Here is a 22736-nt window from a genome sequence, read left to right on the forward strand (position 1 = left end):
GTTCAATTAATATAAATTTCGCGTCATTATTGAAGTTGTGGGAAGTGTTGTTAAAATGTTGGCAAACTGGTATTGATGCTGATTTACTTGAGTCTTTTCGGTGGTTGTTTATTCGTAGATTGACTTGTGTTTCTGATTTACCAATGTATTGTAAACCGCATTTTATACATTCTAGTAGATAGATCACATACTTACTTTTGCAGTTAACCATATATATATATATATAATTAGCTATTATTGTTCTTGCTTGTAAAATGTGTTACTTTTTGTTCTTTTGTTCCGTATTCCTTATTTTACGCTCCAGATGTATGTGTTAGTTATTCTGAAGAAGCTTATAGCGAAACGTCAACCAAGTTGTTTTTTTATTGAGTATCTATTTATATTTTTAAAGAACTTTAAAGTTAGGAGCTATTGAATATATATATATATATATATAGAATTAGAGCTAAAATCGGGCTAAAACGAATATTTTCCAAGATGAAAACCAAGGTAAAATCGAATGCTGATATAACCAAACAGAAGTAGGGCACAAACAGAAATGGACTCGTTTTAGCAAATTTCCTTTTTCCTAGAAAGAGGCTGCGAGAGACACTCTATATTCCAAAGGCTTCAACAGTCCAATGCTGGGAAAAATTCATGAAATTTAAACAAGACTTATGAAATAATTTATTTTTGGCTAGTCAAACTTAACAGCACTGTGTCCCGATGGTGATTTAAATTCCTATTGGTTAGACTACACAATAGACCTATTGTTACGTAGGAAATCGTAAACGTAAGACTAATTCTCAAGGTTTTATCAGCCATAAATTCACCGCACAATGTATTGTTAACTATGAACCGTTGACAGACGGGACAAAGTGCCTATAAAAGCTCATGATTTAATAAAGGCATTGAGTCATGGTAAATAGGCCTTCTCTATAGGGGTCATTTGGTTTTGGCGTGATCGCTACTGTCTCATGTGATATTTGCATCCGTTGTTGACAACTTGCTATTGATGGAAACTGTTTTGTCAATCAGTACGAGGTGAGTTCATGTGACCAGTTCCAGGTCAACCAATAGCATTGCAGTCATGAAAATCATGACTCAGCGGATTTTGGCACTTAGGGTATACCCAATCCATTTTATCATGACTCAATGCCTTTAAGAACCAATCAAACAATGACGATGAAAAATTCCAACTTACTTGTGCTTCCATGTCATCCGACCCTAAAGCAATGGCTCCAAATTTAACATTCTCCAATAACTTATTCATACTTGACAGCACATTTTGAGTCGAAGTCGCAAGCTGCTCTTGGCTTCCCTGTGCTGAAACAACCAAATTCTTGGTATCCTCAACAAGATTCTTCGCTGTTTTCAGTATAGACTCCCTATGGTCACCGAATGTTTCGCCGTCGTCGTCTGGGTTCAAAGTTCCCGCTTGCGCAAACATTACATTGGTTTCTAGATCACCCAGCATGCCTTGCAACGCTGAGGCTGCGTTAATGCATTCCTGGGTGCCAATGGAACCTGCTTGCAGCGTTGCCATGACAAATGATACCTAGCAAAAAGAAAAAGGAAAGTTGATTTCCAGAGAAAAAGACTGGCTAAAAGAATAGTTTGCGTCCTATCTGATTGGAAAATTTGGGATTTTAGGAGAATTTTTTTCCATGCTCCAAAGTCAAACAAGAAATCCGAGAAGTGATCGATGGAACGTGTCTACTCTGTCCTTAGATTCACCGTAAGCCTTGTCTTGATGGGTATCAATCAATTTCGAATAAACAAATCCAGTGATGTGACAACTTTTCCTTCCAAGGCTAGTGCGCAGTGAAAATCTGATTAGATTTGCTGATCATTCTCTTCTCAGTGAGCTTTAGGAAAAAACAGATATATTTTTCTTTCTGTTTATTTTACTTCCATTTCATTTCAGGAGGGACCGCGGAGCGTTGAGAAAAGCGGGGGGAGGTCTTAAAATGTGGGGGTGAGGGGGCTTAAACCGAATAAAAAGTGGTCTGACTGGTTTAATTTGATAAATTTTTTTTCATTTTGGGAAAAGTGGGGTGGGGGGCTATAGCCTCCTAGTCTTCTTTCTCTGCGGTGCCTGTTCAGTCTATCTTTCTTTCATCTACACCAGTTAGCACTCCTTTTCTTCCTCCAATACTCTACGTCTGAATCCATTCACGAAATCAGCCTTTGACACTAGCAACCAAAATACTCTAAAATTCCAGCTTTTGAAGAAATACGCACCTTTTCTGCTACCTTTTTCGCATTCTCTGACAACTCTCGTTTGGCAAATGGATCGCTTGGATTGGCCTGGATATTTCCAGCTGTTTGCACCAATACCGTTAGTGACTGCCCAAGACCTTGCACACTGTCCTTCAACCGTTTGGCAATCTGTAAGAAAAAGTCATCAATATAAATTGATATAAGGGCTTTGAATTCGTCGTAAATGTCAAGTTTCATCTTCAGTTTTTATGCTAAATAAACAGCGGTGGACGAACCAAACATCTAGGACAGGTATGCTAACAGGGGCAAAATATTACCCTAAATGAAAGAGTGATAACAAAAACAGCACCAAATTAGGCATATCATGTAAAGATCTGTCTATTTATTACTTTCAGAAGCGTTTCAAAATCTGTCAGTTGATCAGAATCAAGATGCTTCGAGCAAATTATATCATATCAGGTGTAGTTCTCGCAATACTTCTGATAAAGAGATACGATTGTTTACTTACTAGTCTTTAAAAACAGCTCTCAAAAATGACACAATTAAAATTCGTAATTCAATCGACAAGATGTAAAGGTTTCAGCAGAATACTGTCGCTGAAAGGGGATTCTGACAGACGATCCTTTGATAACTTAAACCTTGCCGTTTACCAAGAACCCCTAGATGAAAAACGAGCTATTTTTGCTCTCAATGTTGTTTAGGCCCACTTGTATAAAAAAACAATTATATGACGAAATCTGTGTCGAGAATACCATATTTTTCAGTTGATCACTTGCATTGACTTTGAATTCTCGCCATTTCACAGCTAAGCTACATTGAAACCCGGTGTAAAACACAGAACAGAACATTAAAGTATAAGAAATACCTCTTCATTGGTTGTCGCAGTAGCCGCTTTCCTTGCATTGTCAGCCAATCTATTATACTGCTTACAAATCTCTTGCCCCAGGCCTCCAAGTGCTTCTGGCTTTGAGCTGCTTCTTCCAACCTACGGAGGTTCATTTACACCATACAGGATGGTTGACATAGCCTTCTTTAAGGGTTTTCGACTAGGAGGGAGGGGGCAGGGTTGACGGGTTTGTTCTTATAAGGGGGGCATCATTCAATCGTGTAAAAAATGAGCGAGAGATAGAGGGTTAGTTGCTCCCTTTGTAGTTAGTAGGTTCAATAACTCGCTTTCAATCAGAGTGTACCAAATTAAAATTATGAAACAAAGAAATAATTTTCAACTTGTTAGAAGTACAGTGCCATTTCTCACATTACTTAATGAGTTAGATAACTAAAATAGACCAAAAACCATGGGCTAATGTCCAATTATATTTCTCAAACATTGAACTAGGAGCTGGACTTCTTTTTGCGTCGTCCCTTGTTTTCCAAACACAATTCCAAAAATTGTGATTGAAAATTATTTCATTTTTCGGCTACTCTTACGTTTATACAAATGTTAAAATAAAATCTGAATGTGTGAACAATCACTTTCTTTTCAAAAGAATCTCAAGCAAAAACTGATTCACTAAATGGAATTTAGTGACAGCTTAATGAACTTTCCGAGGCATTTTCGTTATCAGTACACTGACAAATTTGTGGATTTTAATTAATCTTTAATCAGTGGCCGCCACTTGGTTAATGATGGGGGTAGAGGGGGGCTATTATTTTGATAAGATGATGTCATATTTTTCTACTGTCTTAGAACAAAAGACTATTTTATTCGTAAATATTAGGGGGGGGGGGGGTGACCGCCACCAGGTGTCCGCCACTGTCTTGAATCTTTATGAATTGGACTGAGTTGAATTGAATTGACGTTGAGAGCATGGTTTGAGATTTATACTATCGAAAATGGCCCCTTTACCCACCATGTCCTGGCTGAGTCGTGCAATCGCCTTCAGATCCTTCACCATACTATCCTGGCATTCGACAAAAGATTCTTTGGGCTGGTTGTCCTGGCTTGGATCGTAATGCATGTACATCTCAACCTGAAATTAAACAGATTTAAAAAAAATGTTGTGAGATGCAGTCCAGGGTCCAGGAAATGTGTCGGTTCCATTGCTGTGAGCCGGAGGAAGGCTATCCAGCGATGCAGTAGTTTTGAGGAAGGCCATGTTCAACCTCACAAGAATATATTAAGTTAGAGATATTTACTGCTGTGATTGAACTTTTCTTTCTCTTGACAATGCGAGGAGAGCAAATAAAAGATTTTACTTAAACTCCATTTAAGAAACCTTCACATGATCCATTCAAGGAAATGTAAAAATTATACTTGTTAAAATTTAGAGAGATTTTTTTTTGGGGGGGGGGGTCAGCCCCCATTAACGACGGCCAGTATATGATTTGTCGGGCAAAATCTCGGTAACATGAAAACCCATTCATCGAGCTATTGATTTTTCATAAATGAGCAATTTTTATAAGCCTTTTAGTGTCGCTGAATAGTTTGAGTGATATTATAAACACAGCAGAGAGTATTAAGCACAAATACAAATAAACAGGGTGTGACAATGGGTGTGGTCTTGAATGTGGCTTCTTCAGCAGAGCTCCTATTTCCTAACTTTTTAGGACAATACCCTTGAGAAGGGGACAGGTCTAAGTTGCGATCCTGAGTTTCACACTTAACACGATCCTCAGATAAAACGTATCCTTATTTCGGTACCTTGATATATTGCGTATATATTAAAATGGCATTGAAAGAAGCCAACATTCTATAATTTTCTAAAATATTCTTCGTCTGAAAAAAAGCTTTTAGTATGATGTGAAATGTTGGAAAATGAAGATTATGAATACTTACAAAGCAGTCAAGAAGAAATATGCCAAATGTTAATTTGGACAGACAAAAGTTTATGTATCATACTGAATGAGTCAACCTCCCGTTCTGCAATAAACTGGTATTATGCTACGTTCACGTTTTAATACGAGAACGGGGGGGTGATTTTAATGAATATAAACTTACCCTCGCCACAGCTTTGTTGATAGAGTCAACAAGAACAGCAACAACACCGGTGTCTCCAGCAATCTCTTCAAGTTGCCTCGTGAGATCATTGATAGCCTCGGTTAAGTTATTCGCAGATTCATCGACAGCGGAATGTAATTGCGGAGCGGCCTAGTCGAAACACATAAAAGTGAAAGCAAAAGCGAGATTCGATATTTAATGCAGTAAAAAGGGTATTATTCAGGGTGAATGGGCTTTGAAGTCGAAGCAGAGAATGAGCTTTGTCCGTGAAAGTGTAAATAGGGAATTACATAAAGCTGTCTGATTATGGGGAGCAAGAGGGGAGGGAGAGATGGCAAGGGAGCGGAGAGGGGTGGGAAGGGGTGGGAGGGAAAGATGTTAGGGGATCGGAGAGGGTTGGGAAGGGGTGGAAGGAGAGATCTAAGGGGCGAGATGAGGGGAACTTTGGGGAAGAGATAAAGAGAGGTCTGGGGGATAAGGGGAGGTCAGGGAGGAGAGATGAGGGGAGATCAGGGAGGAGATATGAAGTAAAATCTGGGGGAGATATTAGAGAAGATATGGGAAAGGGATGGAGGTGAAGATTTTCTGGTGAAGCTTGGGGCAACAAATTTTTTTCGCTATTTTTCGTAATTTTAAATACTTTTCTTTGATATTCGAATAGTCCATTTAATATAATAAACCCAAAAGTTCGGGGTGGTCTATTCAACCCTACAAAAGAGTCCGCCAACTTTGACAGAATGTAATGAAATTGATATATCTTGTGTAGAAATGCTGACAAACCAATCTTAACCTAAAATTTCCTTAGGAATTTTCCCACGTAGCCTCATAAGGCCGCTGTACACGTATGCAGCATTCACTGAAATGTGTGATGTTAATTTGATTAAGCTACCTTTGGATTGCCGCCTGACTCCTTCGCAGCATAAATAAGCTGAGAAGCAGACTCAGCGACTGTTTTGGTCTTATCAAGAATCTCTGTTTGTTTCTCTGCTCCTCCAGTGAGTTTTGATGCGAAGCCGATTGCAGCCTCGGCTAACGGTGAGATCAAATTGGCGATGTAGGCCACCTGAAAACAACAAATTTTTATAGCGACAAAGGACAAAGTGACTTGATCAAGATTAATAAAGATCAAAGGACAAAGTGAAAAAAATGTCGAGGGCTACAGGTCAAAAGTCAAGAAATTGACTACTATCTCACACTGATACGAATCAGTTCCCAACGATGATGTCATAAAACTTAAAAAAACTAAAAAAAGTCCTAGAATTTCTGGAAACAAAAACAGAGGTGAACGACAAAATTATTATTCTATGTTAAAACTGCGTTACCTTGTGACCAAGATGCTCTGGTTCTGACTTCGCTGCAACCGCTGCGGGGGTAACTCCTTCGCGTAACTGCGCACAAGTCAACATAATTCTCTCTTCGAATCCCTGTGAAGAAATTACACACAGAACATCAAATGACCTGACCAGTACTTGATATTATAAAAATGCGATTACATTTTAAGATTTACAGCTTAAATATGAAGAGGGCTTTGAAAACATTGAGGAGTACCACAAGGTCAGAAGCTACGAAAAGATTTCCTAGATTAACATGACTTTAAAATTTTATGGCCTAAGAAAAAGAAATTTCCTATCTGGCTGAAAAAATGGTTCAATCAAACAGGAATTTTTAGGAGACCTAAACAGCTTTCTGAGCGAATTGGTTTCTTAAAATATACAATCCATTAACATAATGCCAAAAGCGTTTCCTTTTAATAAGCAGAAAAGTTAAATAAAACACAGAACATTACAGCACATAAAGAGCTTGCATTCCAAGGGCGGTATCATGCCTTGAACAAATCTTTTTAACGGGCAGTTCTCAGAAGAGAGAATAAATTTAAACAAAAATTTTCTCTTGCAAATCACTAAATGTTAAGCTCAAAAATTGACTTTGAAATTTCTAAAGTAGTATCCAGAAAATGAAAAAAAAACGGGGAGGAGGGGGGGGGGGGGGGGGAATGTGCCACCGGAAGTTTAGGAGAAATTCAGGATGCGAGGTATTACACAATTCACATAAAATGTTTACGGCTTATACAGGGTCTCATCCCTTTGGGCACAGATTGTGGCGTTTTTCTGTCTCAAGGGATAAAGTTTCCTAAAAGCTTATCTGTAAAAGTCAGCCGAGCGTTAACTTTTACAGCATCGACTACAATTTATTTTTCATCCGAAAAGGCAAAGACAAATCCCATATGATATTAATTGTTGTATCAAGGGACTTTATTGTAGTTAGTCTCATTCGGAAAGGGAGCCTAATTCTGCGAGGATAGCAAACTTAATAGCCCAAGGGACCAAATAAGTAATTTTGGAATACCTTGAGGGTTCCTTCAGTGCTTGGTTGTAGATGCTGACTAATGGCGGACAGGTAGGCCGCGTCGATTCTGTTGATACTTTGATCCACACTAGCAGCGGATTCGTCACATTCGTGTTGTCCAGGAGCATTTTCCCTAGGTGGCAAATAATTTACTTGAAGTTCTCAGACAAAAATTCACAGTGTTGCATCAAAGAAATCTATTTACAATGTTGCTTGTGTCCGGTTAAATATTTTACAGTTTCAGGTGCGTTAATCTAAGATCAAAACAATATTTTCATATGATAGAGGCCAAGTTTCAAAAACATTAACGTGATAAATGTACAATGGACCATCACTTCAAAAATCGGTGGGGGGGGGGGGGACGTGCCACTATTAAGGGGTGCCTTTTTCTGAAAAGTGCAGAATTATCGGTATCGTTTTTTGAAGTATGTGCGGAAATATGGGTACCATTTGAAGAAACATGCAGAATTATAGGTACCGTTTTTGAAAAATATGGCCCACGTTTTAAACATAACAGCTGTATTAAAAGTTAAAGTTTTGATGTAGCTGGCAGCCACACGAAAAGCATGTTTACTGGCATTTTATGTTCTATGTAGCAAACCAATATTGTTTATAGGAGGAGAAGAGATTCTCCAAGGCAATTTCAAACGACGTATTAGTGAAGAACCAAGAAAGACAATGGTCACGTGGTCAACAGCTATGGGAATGAAAGCTGTGAAAGAAACAGAAACTGGAAGGCCCCAGCAAAACCCCGTCTTGCATTAATTGTTTTTCTTAGAAAGACTTGCAGTGTTTTTAAGCTTTAAGTGCTTTAAAAAGGCATTAGCCAGAGGGAAGATGGACATTCCCCTTAGTGTGAAACTAAATCAAACTTAAAGCTCTCCCACAGCTGGTAATTTTCTAACATTCTTGGTAATGAAACAACGTAAGCATAGGTTATGCAATCATGATATGACGTAATGTGCTGACGTGACTCACTTAATGGCAGTAACAATCTTTTTCATGGCATCAGCAACAGCTTTTGAGTGTTGTGCAAACAGTTGCCAAGTGCTCTGATCCTTGCTGTTGGCTGCCAATAGTTTTGCAGTGTTGAAGTAGTTTGAACTTGAAGTTACCATGGATTTTCCCGCCATTATGAGAGGGAACTGGGCCGAGCGGGCCTAAGTAAACAAAATGTAATATTTATGCGAAGAAGAAAAAGCATTCGTGTTTTCACAACTTCAACGTTCATTTCACCTAAAAGAAGAATCGTTGTTCTACAACATGTTGACATAATACATTCATTTAAAATTATTGTAATATTGGGTTTCTTTGTTCGTCCGCGAATGGGTCCTTCCAACAAACCGTTTACATTTCATGGCAGCTTGAAAATCGAGTTAGGGCCTATTTAAAGGCAATCTGTCTCGCTGTGGATTGGTTAACGAGAACAATAGCTGGAACAATAGCCTAAACACGATTCCAGCGCTCCGCCATATTTTTTACAATGCGATAAATTGAAGGGGGACTGGGAACAATAAAAAATCCCTTTGTTCTTATAACCAATCAACGTCGTGACAGATTGCCTCTAACCATTGCCAGAGAAATCTCTTGAAAATGTCGCCTATCATCCCGGACAGACGGTGTTGGGATTTCATACCCCCTCCATCCAGTTTAATGTCGATATCCGTGCTACTCAAATACATATGATCCAACTTTGAATTGAGGAGAAGTGTAGATGTTGGACAACACATTCATGCTACTGGGCACGTGTTCAAGGATTTGTCTCAACAGCTCTGCCTAATGCTTTCAAAAACAACGCCTTTCGATTGAACACTGAAACTTTGCAAAACTTCAAATCGATATGTTTCTTAATTTTGTTAATGGCTTTGAAAAAAGCAAACATTTAGTAAGCTAAAGCTTTTCGTCTGACACTCTTCAGAGTTTAAAACGTCAGAACATAGACCGAAAACTCTACGCTAGGAAATACATAAACCCAGTTCTGGATCGAAATATACATTTCCTAGCGATTATATAACTATAACTTTGTTAAAACGTGAATCTACCTCGGCGCTGATCTTGGCTGGAACTCTAGCGAATTCTGGCGAACTTGCGTAGCTTACGAGGTTTTCGACAGCTTCTAACAATGGTTTACCACCCTCGTGACATTGGTTTCGATTTACGTCTGAGAGATCACCAGCATAGGCCTATATCATGAAAAAAAAACAGAGAATTATTCCAAATGAAATCTTTTACAACCATGGAATCTATTCCTCGTCAAATCTACAATATTCGCGGCACAGAATTTAAAAACGGCTTTAATTCTTAAACTTTGATTTGACACCGTTCAGGAAATATTTCCATAGTTTCATCAATACATAAATATATATCATAAACATTTTCAAGTGCCACACCCCCCTGGGTAGTAGAATCGCCCCCTTTAAGAGATTTTCCCCCTTGTATCTTCTCTATACATCTTAGCACATGTTTCAGAAAATTCCTGGAATTCACAGACATTTCCTAGAAGAAACATTCAATAATTCACAAGAGATTCAGAAGTAATATATATTATATAAAAGAGTTCACCTTAATGAATTTGACAAGCAGAGCTGTGTTGTTTGCAACGTCCTTAGCCGCTTGTACAAAATGTCGCTTAGCAACAGGATTTTCAGTCTTCGCAGAGGCAACTTTACATGCATTGCACAAGCCAGAGGTGTGCTTCGCAATGACAGTAGCGGCAGAGAGTACCTGTTTGGAAGCATATCGCTATTTTAAAGGGACTTCTAAAAGAGCACTAACCGATACAGGAACTTCTGTTTAAAAGGGAATACAGTAGCAAAGTGATGACGTCATAAATCTATTTTTAGAAGTTTTCGAATTTAAGCACATGAGCCGAAAGACCATGGTGAAATACCTTTTTTTCAACCAGATAAATCTGTTACATGGCCAGATTGAGATAAAGTCAAAGATTAATTTAAAGTTTGCTAAAGCATTACTGCAAAATTATCTTGGTTCGCAAGTTTAAAAACCAGGGCCTAATTACAGTTGTTGATTTGAAACAAGCCTGCACTCATGGGACCATATCTCAGGCAATTTGTAACAGATCCAATTGATTTGGCAAATCTAGAGGTATTTTATTTTTTATTTAGGGCTGTATGTTCAAGATCCAAGTATTCTTAAAGAAATGTTTTGATGATGTCATCAAATCGCCACACTTAGAAAAACAAGAAATCGTTGTTTTCGCCATGAAGATAGGTTTTTGGACACTCGCTTCATCAACAACTCTCTTGTTTACCTCTTAACCAGCTACACGGAATATCAAAATGTCTTATTTTAATATTAGAACTTTGAATCTTATTTCAATATCAGGTTAGTTACCAGAACGAGTAAATTTATTTTATTATTTTAACCTTGCAAAGTGCAAAGCAAATATGCTATTGAATTTAATTTGAAATAAAGTTAAATTTGAATAAATTAAAGGTTATATCAAGTACTTTATGGTATGTTAAAAAATTCAATTTATCAATTACCGCTTAAATATTTGGATAAAACATTTAAATTTGTGTTAAGCAGTATTATATTTGGGATGTAAATATTTAGAAAGTAGAAAATTAAAATGAATTCCAAGATTAGTTAATATTGAAATTGATATTGATTCGTTTTAAGGAGTATTATAATTTGAAAGTTGCTATTCAGAGAGCAGAACATTAAAAAAATTAATTTGAATACAAGTTAAGTTAATATGATCTTAAATGAAAACGTTTGGAATAGTTACAAGAAAATATTAAGCGAAATTTCAAATTATGTTTTACTGTGACTTTCAATTAATTAAGTTTAAATGTTAAATTAATATCAAATTTAATTATGATAAAATTTAAGCATTAAAGATTATAGTCAATTGTTTATTTTTCAAACAAGTTTATGAGTTTATTTAATATTTATCTTTCTACTCACTTTTAAAAGGCTTTTGTTTCCAGCACCCTTTTAAATTCAAGAAAACAGCATTATTTTATACATTTATTTACTTGTTTATTTATTTATTTATCTATATTTACCTTAACATTAATATTTTTTGCAAGCTGAAGGTCAAAGATCGAAGGTCAAAGAATGAAGGTAAAAGATTGAAGATCAAAGATCAAAGGTCAAAGATCAAGATTCAATGCCAAAGGTCATGACGAAATAAACATCTCATTATACACCCGTCTCAGAAGCGAGATACCTTTTCCGTGATTTAGTTAGTTTTCAAATCTAAAAAACATGAACAGGAATTTCTGGAAATATTAATTTCATGATTTCTAAAATGAACGTAAAAGAGTTGATAAAGGGCGGATAAAAGCCTAACAATCTTGAATCACTGGAAACTAAGGCATTTTATTAGTTAGGTTTTCGAAATCGGTCTACTTAAAAACACCAATCACATTTATGTACACAAAAAGGTCTTATTTCACTTCGAATCTCAAAGTATGAAGAGGATTGTGATCGCAAAGAATCAAAATTGCGGATTTGACCTAACACTCTAATCACATCTAAGTTACTGTCGATCCAAATCTTCTTGAAAAGGTTCCTTTGCCTTCCAGACATGCTTTTTATTGTATGCTTTGTAAGAAAAACATGCATGAGTGCGATTTGCTTTTCCGTCATGACTCCTTTCGAAGTGGAACCAATCTCAAATTCATCTTATTTTCATCTTATTTTCATCTTATTTCGAAATAAATTTGCATTTATATTTTATATTATATTATAATTTATATTATAATTGAATAACTTTTCTATTTGAAAATTTTAAAAACAAGCTGTATAGATAAAATTCTTATTGTAATTGCAAATTTACCATCAGACAATTAAACATAATATAACCCACTTGGAAAGGGACAAAAATTGTCAATTTCGCTCTTATAAGTGATAAATTTTCGCTCGATTTTTGCAACAGTTAAAATTCTTAAAGTTTGTTTCTCTAGAGCAGTTAGGGAAAATAGTCTCTTAATCAATATAAATTGTCTCGTAATCAATATTCAAGTCTCGTGATCAATATGAATTGCCTCGTTATCAATTTAAACAACATAAACTTTTGGGTGAATTATTCGAAGATGCTTTGGCTGAATGAAATGGCATTTTAACATGATACAATAAACATTTTAACTGTTTTGCAAAGTGAAAAGTTTTTCTGTAAGAGAAATACACTTTCTACTCTTCGATAAATATAACATAAGCCCTACCTGTTGCTGAGTATTCTTCGGGTGAACCAAACCTTCAACAGCCGATGCAATGGCGTCCTTTGCTTGCTGGAACTGCGATTGGTCGACTAGGCCTTGTCGGCCAGCCGTGCTTGAAGGATCAGCTATGGCAACAAGATAAGCGGCCTAAAAGAAATCACAAGTTTCTTTTCATATTAACAAGAATTATCTTAAAAACGCAAGCACAAGACTGGTATAGTTGACCAATCAGTGCAGCGTGCCTAAAGAAAAATTACCACTGGAGTCGAAGAGAGAAAACGAACTCCTGTCTACACAATTTTCGTTTGTATATAGATCAATTCCAAAACTGCTAGTTGGAAAGACGATCAGGTTTTCAAGTCAAAGCCCTAAGTCGTGCCACCTACACATACATCGCTTCCCCTTCTACGAATTGCGCTGGACGGGGGAGGGGGATCGATCGTAGCATCAATCGCAATATGAACCACGCCAATAATTCCTTTCAAAATAATGTTCTGGTTAGATCAGACTTTGCCACGAATCAATAAAAAAATGGTAAACTAACAAGAGAATATTTGGCTAGATAAAATTCTCTGATCAGTTTTCGTGAAATGCTAACTCCCTCGTGTTCCAAATTTTGAAATTTGCCTTCTCATCGAATTATTTCAAGGTGGTGACTCAAATTCCTCTTTTAATGCAATATATTCTGTAAATAATTGCTCCATCTTTCTTGGTCGAACAAAAACTGAAAATGTTAGATTTGAAAAGGCCTAAACGCGCTATCAACCAAAGCTGCTTACTTTCTTCTTTGCCCGCCTTATTCCTTAGATCCTCTGGTTTAATAAAATATTAAAGGTATAAACCTTAAGACAGACACTGAAAATCCTCGGGCAGTCTTGGGACACTGGGACGTATTCGAATCTTGAAACGTGACTACTAGCTATGAGAAATCTCAGTAATCTGATTGGTTAAAAGCCTGTCAATCAACAGCGATAAAACATTGTTTCAAGTGTTTGACCTGTCAGGTTTTCGGTGGCCTAAATGGCCTAATCATAAATGGCCTAAATCATAAATGGCCTAAATTTCTTCAAAAAACTGTTCCTACCAACATTAGCCGGTCTTGAAATAAATCTACATTTGAAAATTTCAAGTTTTAAGATACTTTACCAAAACATTCAGTTTACACTGAGTTTTAACTCAAGCCAGAAATGGGCTTTGAGCTTTACAGCCTAATGCAGGCTTGAGACATCTGACCTTTCGATATAAGATAAGGCGTGGAACATTTAGACCTTTAACTTAAAACGATTTTTTCTCACTAATCCATTTAAGTACATAAAAATCACGACATCTTTGGAAGATTGGTGCTTAGACTATCGCAATTTGTCTTCCCATCCAACATCACTGAATTGTTTCAAAAAATCAAACTTTAGACGAAAGATTTTAGATTTTGGGAACCCATTTACCAAATATACAGCAAGTGGGCAATCTGGTAAAGAAATGTTTAGAAATCGCATACACCCCTCCCCCCTGATTCAATATGGATATATCTGCTATTAAAATACATATATTCTAGCAATGAATGGGTAAAGGACGGGGTTACATGCTTGACTATAATTGCTTGCAAGCGAGCTTGTGTTCTGGCATTTGATTCAACAGTTTTGTTTTGTAGGCCAATCGATACGAATACAAGGCACTTACCTGCGCAGCGGATTCAGTCAAAGCGCACACAGCGTCAGACGCCTGGCCAACTGCTCCTTTGAATGTATCTCGGTCTTCTTTCTTCAGTGATGACGCAATATCAGTCATCGACTTTGTTAGCAGCTGCGTCTTCGCAGTGGCTGTATCCAGGCAGTTGAAGAAGGTTGCGTCATTGACTGGCTCAACAGGGTTGTCAAGGACGTTGGCGATTGACTATGAAACAAGAGACAGAGGTGGTTGTGGCGGACTTTATCAAAATACTGCTTCCAAGAGGAAACAGATAGGCACGATGGTTGAAGAATATAAACATTTGAGGGATGGGATAAAAGAAGACGAGGGATGAAGTAGAAGAGAAGGGAGAGATGTACTGAAATATGTGGAGACAGAGAGACGGCCTATTGAAGAAGGGAGAGCGTCGGGGAACAAGGAGAAAAGGAAGTGGCTACATGAAAGGGGGGATGAGGGATGGTATGCAAGAAAGGCAAGGGAAGTGCTACAAGAAAGGAAAGGCATTAAGTAAACGATGGGCGACAAGAACGGGATGAGTGGGGGACAAGAAATAGGAGGGACAGATTTAAAGAAAGGGTAGGGATGGGCTACAAGAAGGGGAGAGATGGACTTCAAGAAAGTGGAGGGATTGACTTAAAAAACGGAAAAGGGATGGGCTACGAGAAAAGGAAAGGATAGGAACAAACCTGGACGTTTCTGACGGCAGAATCACATTCTTTCTGGCCTGGAGCCGCAGTCATGCAAGCATTTAGCAAACCATTGATTGCGTCTGTCACGCCCCTAGAAATGAAGAACAACTAATTTACTAATATACATTATAAATAGAGAACATGGTAATCAAATACTTTGATATTGCGGATCGCCACTTTTGATTTCAATCTCTAAAACTAAACCTCCATGACATGCCTTATCTTATTTGTCCACGACATGCCCACCAGCCATCCATGACAGGCCATTATCAAGACATTTTTTCATTTCTTTCATTATTTTGTTTATTTTCTCTAATTTTTTATTTAAGTTATATTTTTTAATCTATTTCATTTCTTTTTAATTTTTTTATTTTTCTCTTTTTCTATTTTTTCTTTATTTTTTTATTTTTTTCATTTTTTGCATTTAATTTTTTTTCATTTTCTATTTTTTCTAATTTTTCTATTTTTTCAAATTTTTTTTATTTCTTAATTTGTTGATTTTTTTTTCTTTTCTTAGTTTTTTTATCTATTTTTCATTCTTTTATTTTCTCTAAATTTTTAGTTTTTTTCATTTTGTTTTCTTTACATCAAAATTCTAATCAACTCAAGCAGAATCACAAATGCCATTTTTAAATTCCATGCAACTTTATAATTCTCTATCTACCCCCAAACCCTCTCCTTGACTCACCCCCAAATATCCTGCAATTTCCATAAGCACAATCAAATTCCCATACCACCCTACATCTTCACAGCATCCCAAAACAAACAATTTTGCATGCCCCCTAACCAACCCCATACAACTATGCTACTTTCAAACCCTGATACAGCCCTTAAAGCCCCAAAGCCCCAAAATGCAATACTTCATTTTAACCCCATATTAGCATTAAAACTGAGCAACAATTAAATCCACTTGAAACGCCAATCAGAAACGCTCACTCCTAAATCCCAATTCGAAATTTAACCCTGTTGCATAAAAACACTACAAATTAAAACTGATATTCAAAATTTCATCTGCGGATTACGGTACCCGTAACAACGCAATCATTAGCATGCAAATTATGATAATTATTCCAAATACAAAAATAATCATGCATTGCGTCAAAACGTTGAATGGGAGAAAATTTATGTCTACCTTGCTGCAGCAGCCAAAAGATTCTTTGAATTAGGCCCAGTTGGGTCTGCAGCCAAACTTTTAGCAGCAAGAAGCAATTTGCTAGAAGCAGTCGATGTTTTGCGGAGATCTTGAACAAGCTGATCTTGGCTTTCCCGATCCTTGAAAGAATCGACACTTTTTAGAACTAAGAACTACCTTTGTAAATGGCTTTGAAAAAAGCAAACATTTAGTAAACTAAAGCTTTTCGTCTGACACTTTTCAGAGTATAAAACGTCAGAACATAGTTCGAAAACTCTACGCTAGGAAATATATATACCCAGTTGTGGATCGAAATAGGCCAATCAGAAACACAAGAACATGACTGTATAGGTTGACCAATCAGTGCCGCTTGCCTATTGAGAATGTACCAATGGAGTCCTAAGGTGAAAACGAACTCCTTTTGTCTATATATATATATTCTCTCGAGAAAACTTCTTCGTTAATCCTAACCGTGAAGATGGGCTTTTAAGGTGAGTTAAATTACCAAATCTCATTAGCTGTAGAACAATAACAACACATACATATATGATAACAAACGGAAGTGAAATTACATACCTTTAACTGACCAGCTAAGATCAGTCCTCTTTCCTGGAAATCTTGATATGATTTTGAGAATTTCTCGGAAGCCTTTGCTAGAGTTTCGGCTGTACCTCTCGATGCGTGAATGACTTCACTTGCGGAAGCATTCAGATTTACTCCGGCGTAATTTAGCTGATCCTGTACTTCCTGGTACCCTTGGTTGCTTTCTGGGAACTAAAAAGTCACAGATTGTTCAAGAGTTGTATAATAAAAACAAAAGCAATATGGAACAATACAATTTATTTGAAATGCTCAATACGTAGTTAATCTCCTTTCCTACCCCTGATTTTCATTTTGAACTCATTTCCGCCTTCTGGAGATTTAAAATGGTCTGGAAACCGATTTTAAACTATACTTCCCTTAAATGAAAGAGACTCGTTTCCATATTTATTAGTCCTAGTTTTAGGGAAGTGGAAACGGTTTCTTGTTCTAAGTTACATGGAAGCACTTTTCTATTGAAGCACTCCTACACGAATGAGGGGTTCCCAGACACAATACACAAGGAAACCTCTACAAAAATTCATACATGTATTGTGAAATCCTCGTTCCTGTGAATGAGCTCTTGAAAACACAAGACTTATCTAATTGTAGACGCAGGATTAATCCAAACTTAGATTTTGTAATCGGGAAACAGATTATGGATATAATCAGAGGCGGACACTTGGTCAAAAATTGGGGGGGGGCAAGCCTATTGTTTTAATAAGATGACGTCACATTTTCCATTGTTTTAGAACAAAAGACCATTCTCCTCTAAAGTATTGGGGGCGGTCACCCGCCTTACCCCCCTCCAAGTATCCAGCACTGGATATTAGATTACTGAGGATTGCTGTAACTGAGTTAAATCCTTACCTTTGGATGGCTCTCTGACAAAATCGCACTTGATCTGTTGATTCCCTCGATAGCTTCGTCAACATCCCGTTGTCCTGGCAAACAGTTGACAACATTGTTGAGAGCCTGTGACACTCCTTTGGCAACCTACACGAAATAAATAAATTTGAAGTAGTTAGGAAAAGCGGAAACAATCCATTCTCAATGATTTTTTGCCCGAGAATACGTAGAGTATAAGCTTTGAACAATGGCTTTAGGTAAGTTTATAATACTTATTAGATGTGGATCAAAAGAATGGCATTATTTTTGCAGGTCTGAAGTTACAGAATTTTTCAGAAATGCTAGGAACTTTTTTAAAATGGTGTTGGGAACGTATAATAAGGCATTTCAGGTTGTTTCGAGCAAACAAAAATTTCGTGAAAATTAACAGTTTTTTAAACTTTTTGCAGGTCTGGGGTACAGATCTTTTGAAAAATATGAGGTAGAAATCAATAACGTGAAAGAAAGACGAGAAAGAAAGAAGGAGGCGTTTGATTGGTCCCTTGTATTGATTGGTTGTTCACATTATAAAAAGAATTTGAAGGTAGCAAGGAAAAGCGGTTCCATGCTCAAAGACTTTGCGTCCGAGACTAAAGGCTTAGGAAAATGGCTGAAAGTAAGCAGATACCAGTATTCAGAAGCATATAGGAAAATTAGTCCAAAGTCACAGATTTGTTTCAAAATGACTAGGACTCAATACACCTATTCGACTTACGATCTCGTTTTTGTAATTTCTCATAACTTAATTATACGACTTTTTTAAGCTCAGATATGGCTTTATCGCCATAATTTTAGGCCGAATACAATTTTTCATATTGTTTGAGCATATATTCTAGATTTAGCGGAGAAATGAAGTTTGAAAACTTGTAAGGGATTTGACCGCAAAAATCATTCCGGGGGGAAACTTTACCCCCCCCCCCCCCCCCCTCTAGTTGCCAATCACGGTCAAATCCCTTAATAAAATTTTCATCTTTATATCGTTATAAAACCAACATCGTCAGCAATACCAGAATGAAAACTTCGAAGTAGATTAAAATCATTGCTCTCAATCCGAATCTGAGGTCAAAACTTTTGTACAAAAGAATTTGAAGAATTTTTCAAAATGAGGCCGTAAGCCGAATTGTTGTATGGTTTTGCGAACGTAAAACGAGGCATTTCAAGTTGTTTCGATAGAGAATGCTACTAATGATACAAATTCATGTTACGGCGCCCACCTTGGCCATTCTTTGTTGATTTGCTTTATCGTTCGGGCTATCCAAAGCTCGTTTCGCCTCTTCAATCAGGTTGGCTGATTCATGCATAACAACTTGTGCTGCTTTGATAATTGCTTGTCGACTGGCAGGCTGCGTCGCAGAGGCTGCTACTCCGTGGATTGCCTTGGTGAGAACTTTCAGCGCACTAGCAGTATCACGTGCTGCAATGCCAGTGTAGCTGTCATTGCCCTGGCGGAGAAGAAAAAAAATGTCATTATTGATGTCAAGTCCGGTAATAGGCCAAAAACGTGGATACTGCTCTGAAACTTTCAACTCGAATACGACACTACAGCAAACACGAAAGATTGCATGGGGTTTGACATTTTATTCGGTAATGACAGCATAAAGAGAATTTTTGACAAAAAGAGCCAGGAATTGGGTTACAACATAGATGAAAGGAGGTCGTTTTCAGTGATAATTAAAAAAGCAAGGACAGTAAAGGATAAGAGATCAAGAAGGGATTCTGGCGGAACAGCGAGTGTTCAAGAATCCTGTGGATACCTTAAGGGTTTCCAGTTCAGGGAACGTGTGGAATATAATAAAGATTAAAATTTATATCGACCATATGATCAAATTTGAATATGCACCTGTGCAGCGGCCGTAAGTAGCTGCGCCATTGAGCCTCCAACTGTTTTTGAAGTAGCGCCAACTTCCAGTGCACATGACTCAATCTGAAAAACAATATTTGCATTATTTAAGAAAATTGTAAGAATTAGAAGAAATGTAAAATCAATACTCTGTGTCTATGCATTATCAAATGCGCCTGCAGAAGAAATAAAAAGCTTTCACATAAAGGTCAAAATGAGTCAATTGTTCCTAATCTGTTCATGTTTAAAGGTACTATGTCCCGACGCATTTCGCTGGCCAATTGAATTCCCATTGGTTAGACTATACAATAGAACTATTGTTACGTATTGGCGTCTGGCCAATCAGATTATCTATTGGCGTTCTGGCCAATCAGAAGCTGCAGATGTGTAAACAAACCCTCCTCGTAGCCAAATTCAAAACTTACATCTTCGCCGGGCAAAGCCTTCAGTGACCCGTCCTCAGCTGTTTGTTTTATTGACTCAAGCTCCTTCTCAAGGTTCCTAACTGTCTCTAGAGCGTTGTCGATCTCCAATGAACCACATGCCTCCGCAGCCTAAAGTAAAGAAAGGAAAAGAATTCATTCTTGATATGTGAAAAATCGCTTTTGGCAATCGCATGGTTGTTCAATTTCAATCCATTTTGTTTGAATAGTTTCCATCAATGCAGATATCAAACATTGCTATTTTGTAGGTCTGTTATAAAGTGCTCGATGCCGTGTTAAGAGCTACACCCACTTGGTTGTGTAGAAGAGGATTGTTCTAAGTTGCTACTCTGAGTTTCACGCTAAATGTGATCACCAGGCAACTGTTATAAGGGCTTGTACTTCGACGAATATATTTTACGACCGAATTTGGTATGGAACTGACAGTACTGATGTAGCACTCAATAAATTTGCAAGACCTATTCATGCACCTCTTCACGAACGGGCAATAAAAATAGTCGACAAAATATACGACTATAATCATCATGACACATACGGAACTTATTATTATACTTGAATATTTCAACTACTGCTAATTTCAGCCATTTCAACCATTGCTGACCTCAGAGTATCACGCAGTTTTTACAAAAGATTGCTAAACTAATCCGCAAGTATGCTTCACTTACGTGGCTCGACTTTTCTAACAATAAGTAATTTGACAATGACAACAAAAACCTCTGCTAAAGCTTTTGAACTACAGATATAACTGAAACGTCTGGACCAGCAACATCTTTACTGCATAGGCGAGGGCCCTACACTCTTTTTTTTATAAGAACACGAGCCTCAAAACTGGTTAAAAGTTAAGAAAAAAATTAAGAACAAGCTGAGGCTGAGCTTCTGCAAAATGCAATTTTGAACAACGTTTTTTCTCAAAATCGAGGATTTTTAGTGATGTGTGGGTGCTTTTTCGGTGGATATTCAAATTTGTCAGCAAATGAAGGTTGTCTCATTCACTTTGTTGGCAAATGAGGCCTGAGCACCTCCCCAGAACGAAAAGCTAGCACTCGCACTGCTTACACCCTCTTAATTTAAGAACAAATTAAGAACAATCCAGCCACAGATTTTCGAAAAATTAAGAACAATCAGCCTGAACTTAAATTTACTGGTTCTTATAAAAAAGAGTGTATATAATTTAGCCATTAAACACATACCTTTCCCGCTGCATTCTTCAACTCGATCAGCGCCATTGCTGTGTTTTGCGCCGTTGTTGATAACTGCATGGCAACAGCATTGTCACCAACAGTAGGAACGGCTGCTTTAGCATTGGCCACCATTTTTACACTGGGCTGTGGGCAGAAACACAAGTCAATGTACTGTTTGCCTATACATTAGCTGCAGGCAAACAAAACCAGTAATAGGCTATTGATTAAGAACGACATTTGTAAACTCTTGCACTGGTGGCCTGTGTGGAAGCGTTTGGTATTTGCTTGGTTGGTGACGAAATGAATGCATTCTAACGAACAAGCAAAATGTGTCCACAATAACAATTTACATTGCTTTGCTTTACATTTTGATCAAGATGTAATCGTTTGGCTTTTATATTTACCGTAATTCTATTACAGAACGCAGCGGCGTTTATTTAAAAATCCAACATTAGAAATTTCAAAGTAACAAGATTTTGATTTGTTAAGACACAGTTTTGGATGAATATTAAGCTTTCAGAAACCGGCTTTTAGATGGCCAGTGCCTGTTTAATGAATATTCGTACTGCAATTTGCAGACCGATTGAGTTGAGGTAATAAGCCTAATTTCTCTTGACAGAAGTTCTTACTTGTGACGTCATAAGATAAGCTTTTTTAAGAATTTTAAACTTTAGACAAAATAACCTGAAAGAACAAAATAAAAACTTCTGATTTTGGCAACGAATTTGTCGAGAAACAATGAATGATTTCAAGTGTACCAATGGATTACTGTTATCCTGGTCCCGTTCAAGGAGTTCTGAGCAGAGACCAAGTAACAGTGATATGACGGGAGAGTTCCTCAGCCAATTTGTGACAAATCCAGCTGAATTTTGAGGTATATCACGATGCTCTTTCGGTTTAATCGGTCAAAATACAAAAATACTAAAATATATTTCTGTGATGTCATCACTTAAGAACTCTATTCGACTTGAAACTAGCCTGCGTGCAGACTCTGTTGACAAAATTGAAAATTGGAGAAAAAGTAGAGTCTGCGAAGGTGAGCTAATTTTCTTGTTCACAGGATCCTCAGAATCAAAGAACCGAATTTGATTGGTTAAAGGAATTTCAATTGCTTTTTTCAGTTTTCAAAGTGGGGCCTTCGTGCAGAAGTATAAATGAATGGTATCAGGACAATAGAATAGGTCTGTTTGTTCTTTTGAACAACTAAAATTACAGAAAACATTGCACGCTCATGGAGTTGTTGTTCTAGTGATTAGAATAAAATGTTGATGTCAGCGAACAAGAAAAGCGGCTCTGTTGCGCAGACTCTACTTTCTCTCCTCTTTTAAATTTCCAAATCTGCACGCAGGCTACTTGAAACTAGATGTTTACTTACCCCTAGGAAGGCGGTCGCTGAACTGATCAACCCAAGCTGGGCGGATGGACTGTCTCGGTTGTTGTAGCTGTTACGTATGCTTTGTATGAGCTCACTGGCCTGGTCTTGTACTTGCTGCGGACGTAGAAGAAGGGCTTTTATAAAGAATAGAATGAGAAAGATACAATCAGTGGTGTAATGGAGACATCTGAGGTCCTAGGAAAAAGGCTGAGACGGGGACCCCATTTACGAAAAAGGGTGCCATCCAA

At 37.4% G+C, this 22736-nt stretch overlaps 1 protein-coding gene across 6 annotated transcripts in view; it reads right to left on the reverse strand.

Moving 5' to 3' along the window:
• The window catches only part of LOC135690253 (talin), a 64874-nt gene that overhangs the window by 8393 nt on the left and 33745 nt on the right, over positions 1-22736 (reverse strand). For 3 of the 6 annotated variants that reach the window (XM_089109023.1, XM_065207755.2, XM_089109005.1), the window contains exons 28-50: positions 22489-22602; positions 21123-21257; positions 19915-20043; positions 19490-19573; positions 18864-19091; positions 17632-17757; positions 16759-16956; positions 16183-16322; positions 15048-15141; positions 14353-14565; positions 12679-12822; positions 11417-11443; positions 10049-10210; positions 9529-9669; positions 8465-8646; positions 7487-7619; positions 6463-6564; positions 6030-6203; positions 5141-5290; positions 4053-4172; positions 3068-3187; positions 2224-2370; positions 1184-1537 (exon numbers count right to left, since the gene is read on the reverse strand). In XM_089109023.1, the coding sequence (XP_088965149.1) occupies positions 1184-1537; positions 2224-2370; positions 3068-3187; positions 4053-4172; positions 5141-5290; positions 6030-6203; positions 6463-6564; positions 7487-7619; positions 8465-8646; positions 9529-9669; positions 10049-10210; positions 11417-11443; positions 12679-12822; positions 14353-14565; positions 15048-15141; positions 16183-16322; positions 16759-16956; positions 17632-17757; positions 18864-19091; positions 19490-19573; positions 19915-20043; positions 21123-21257; positions 22489-22602 (3417 nt within the window). The remainder of the gene's footprint in view (positions 1-1183; positions 1538-2223; positions 2371-3067; positions 3188-4052; positions 4173-5140; positions 5291-6029; positions 6204-6462; positions 6565-7486; positions 7620-8464; positions 8647-9528; positions 9670-10048; positions 10211-11416; positions 11444-12678; positions 12823-14352; positions 14566-15047; positions 15142-16182; positions 16323-16758; positions 16957-17631; positions 17758-18863; positions 19092-19489; positions 19574-19914; positions 20044-21122; positions 21258-22488; positions 22603-22736) is intronic. The other 3 variants (XM_065207758.2, XM_089109039.1, XM_089109096.1) reach the window with 1 other exon arrangement.

The sequence above is a fragment of the Rhopilema esculentum genome, chromosome 1 (assembly GCF_057945365.1).
Source record: "Rhopilema esculentum isolate cy_ngs chromosome 1, ASM5794536v1, whole genome shotgun sequence".
Taxonomy (NCBI): Eukaryota; Metazoa; Cnidaria; class Scyphozoa; order Rhizostomeae; family Rhizostomatidae; genus Rhopilema; species Rhopilema esculentum.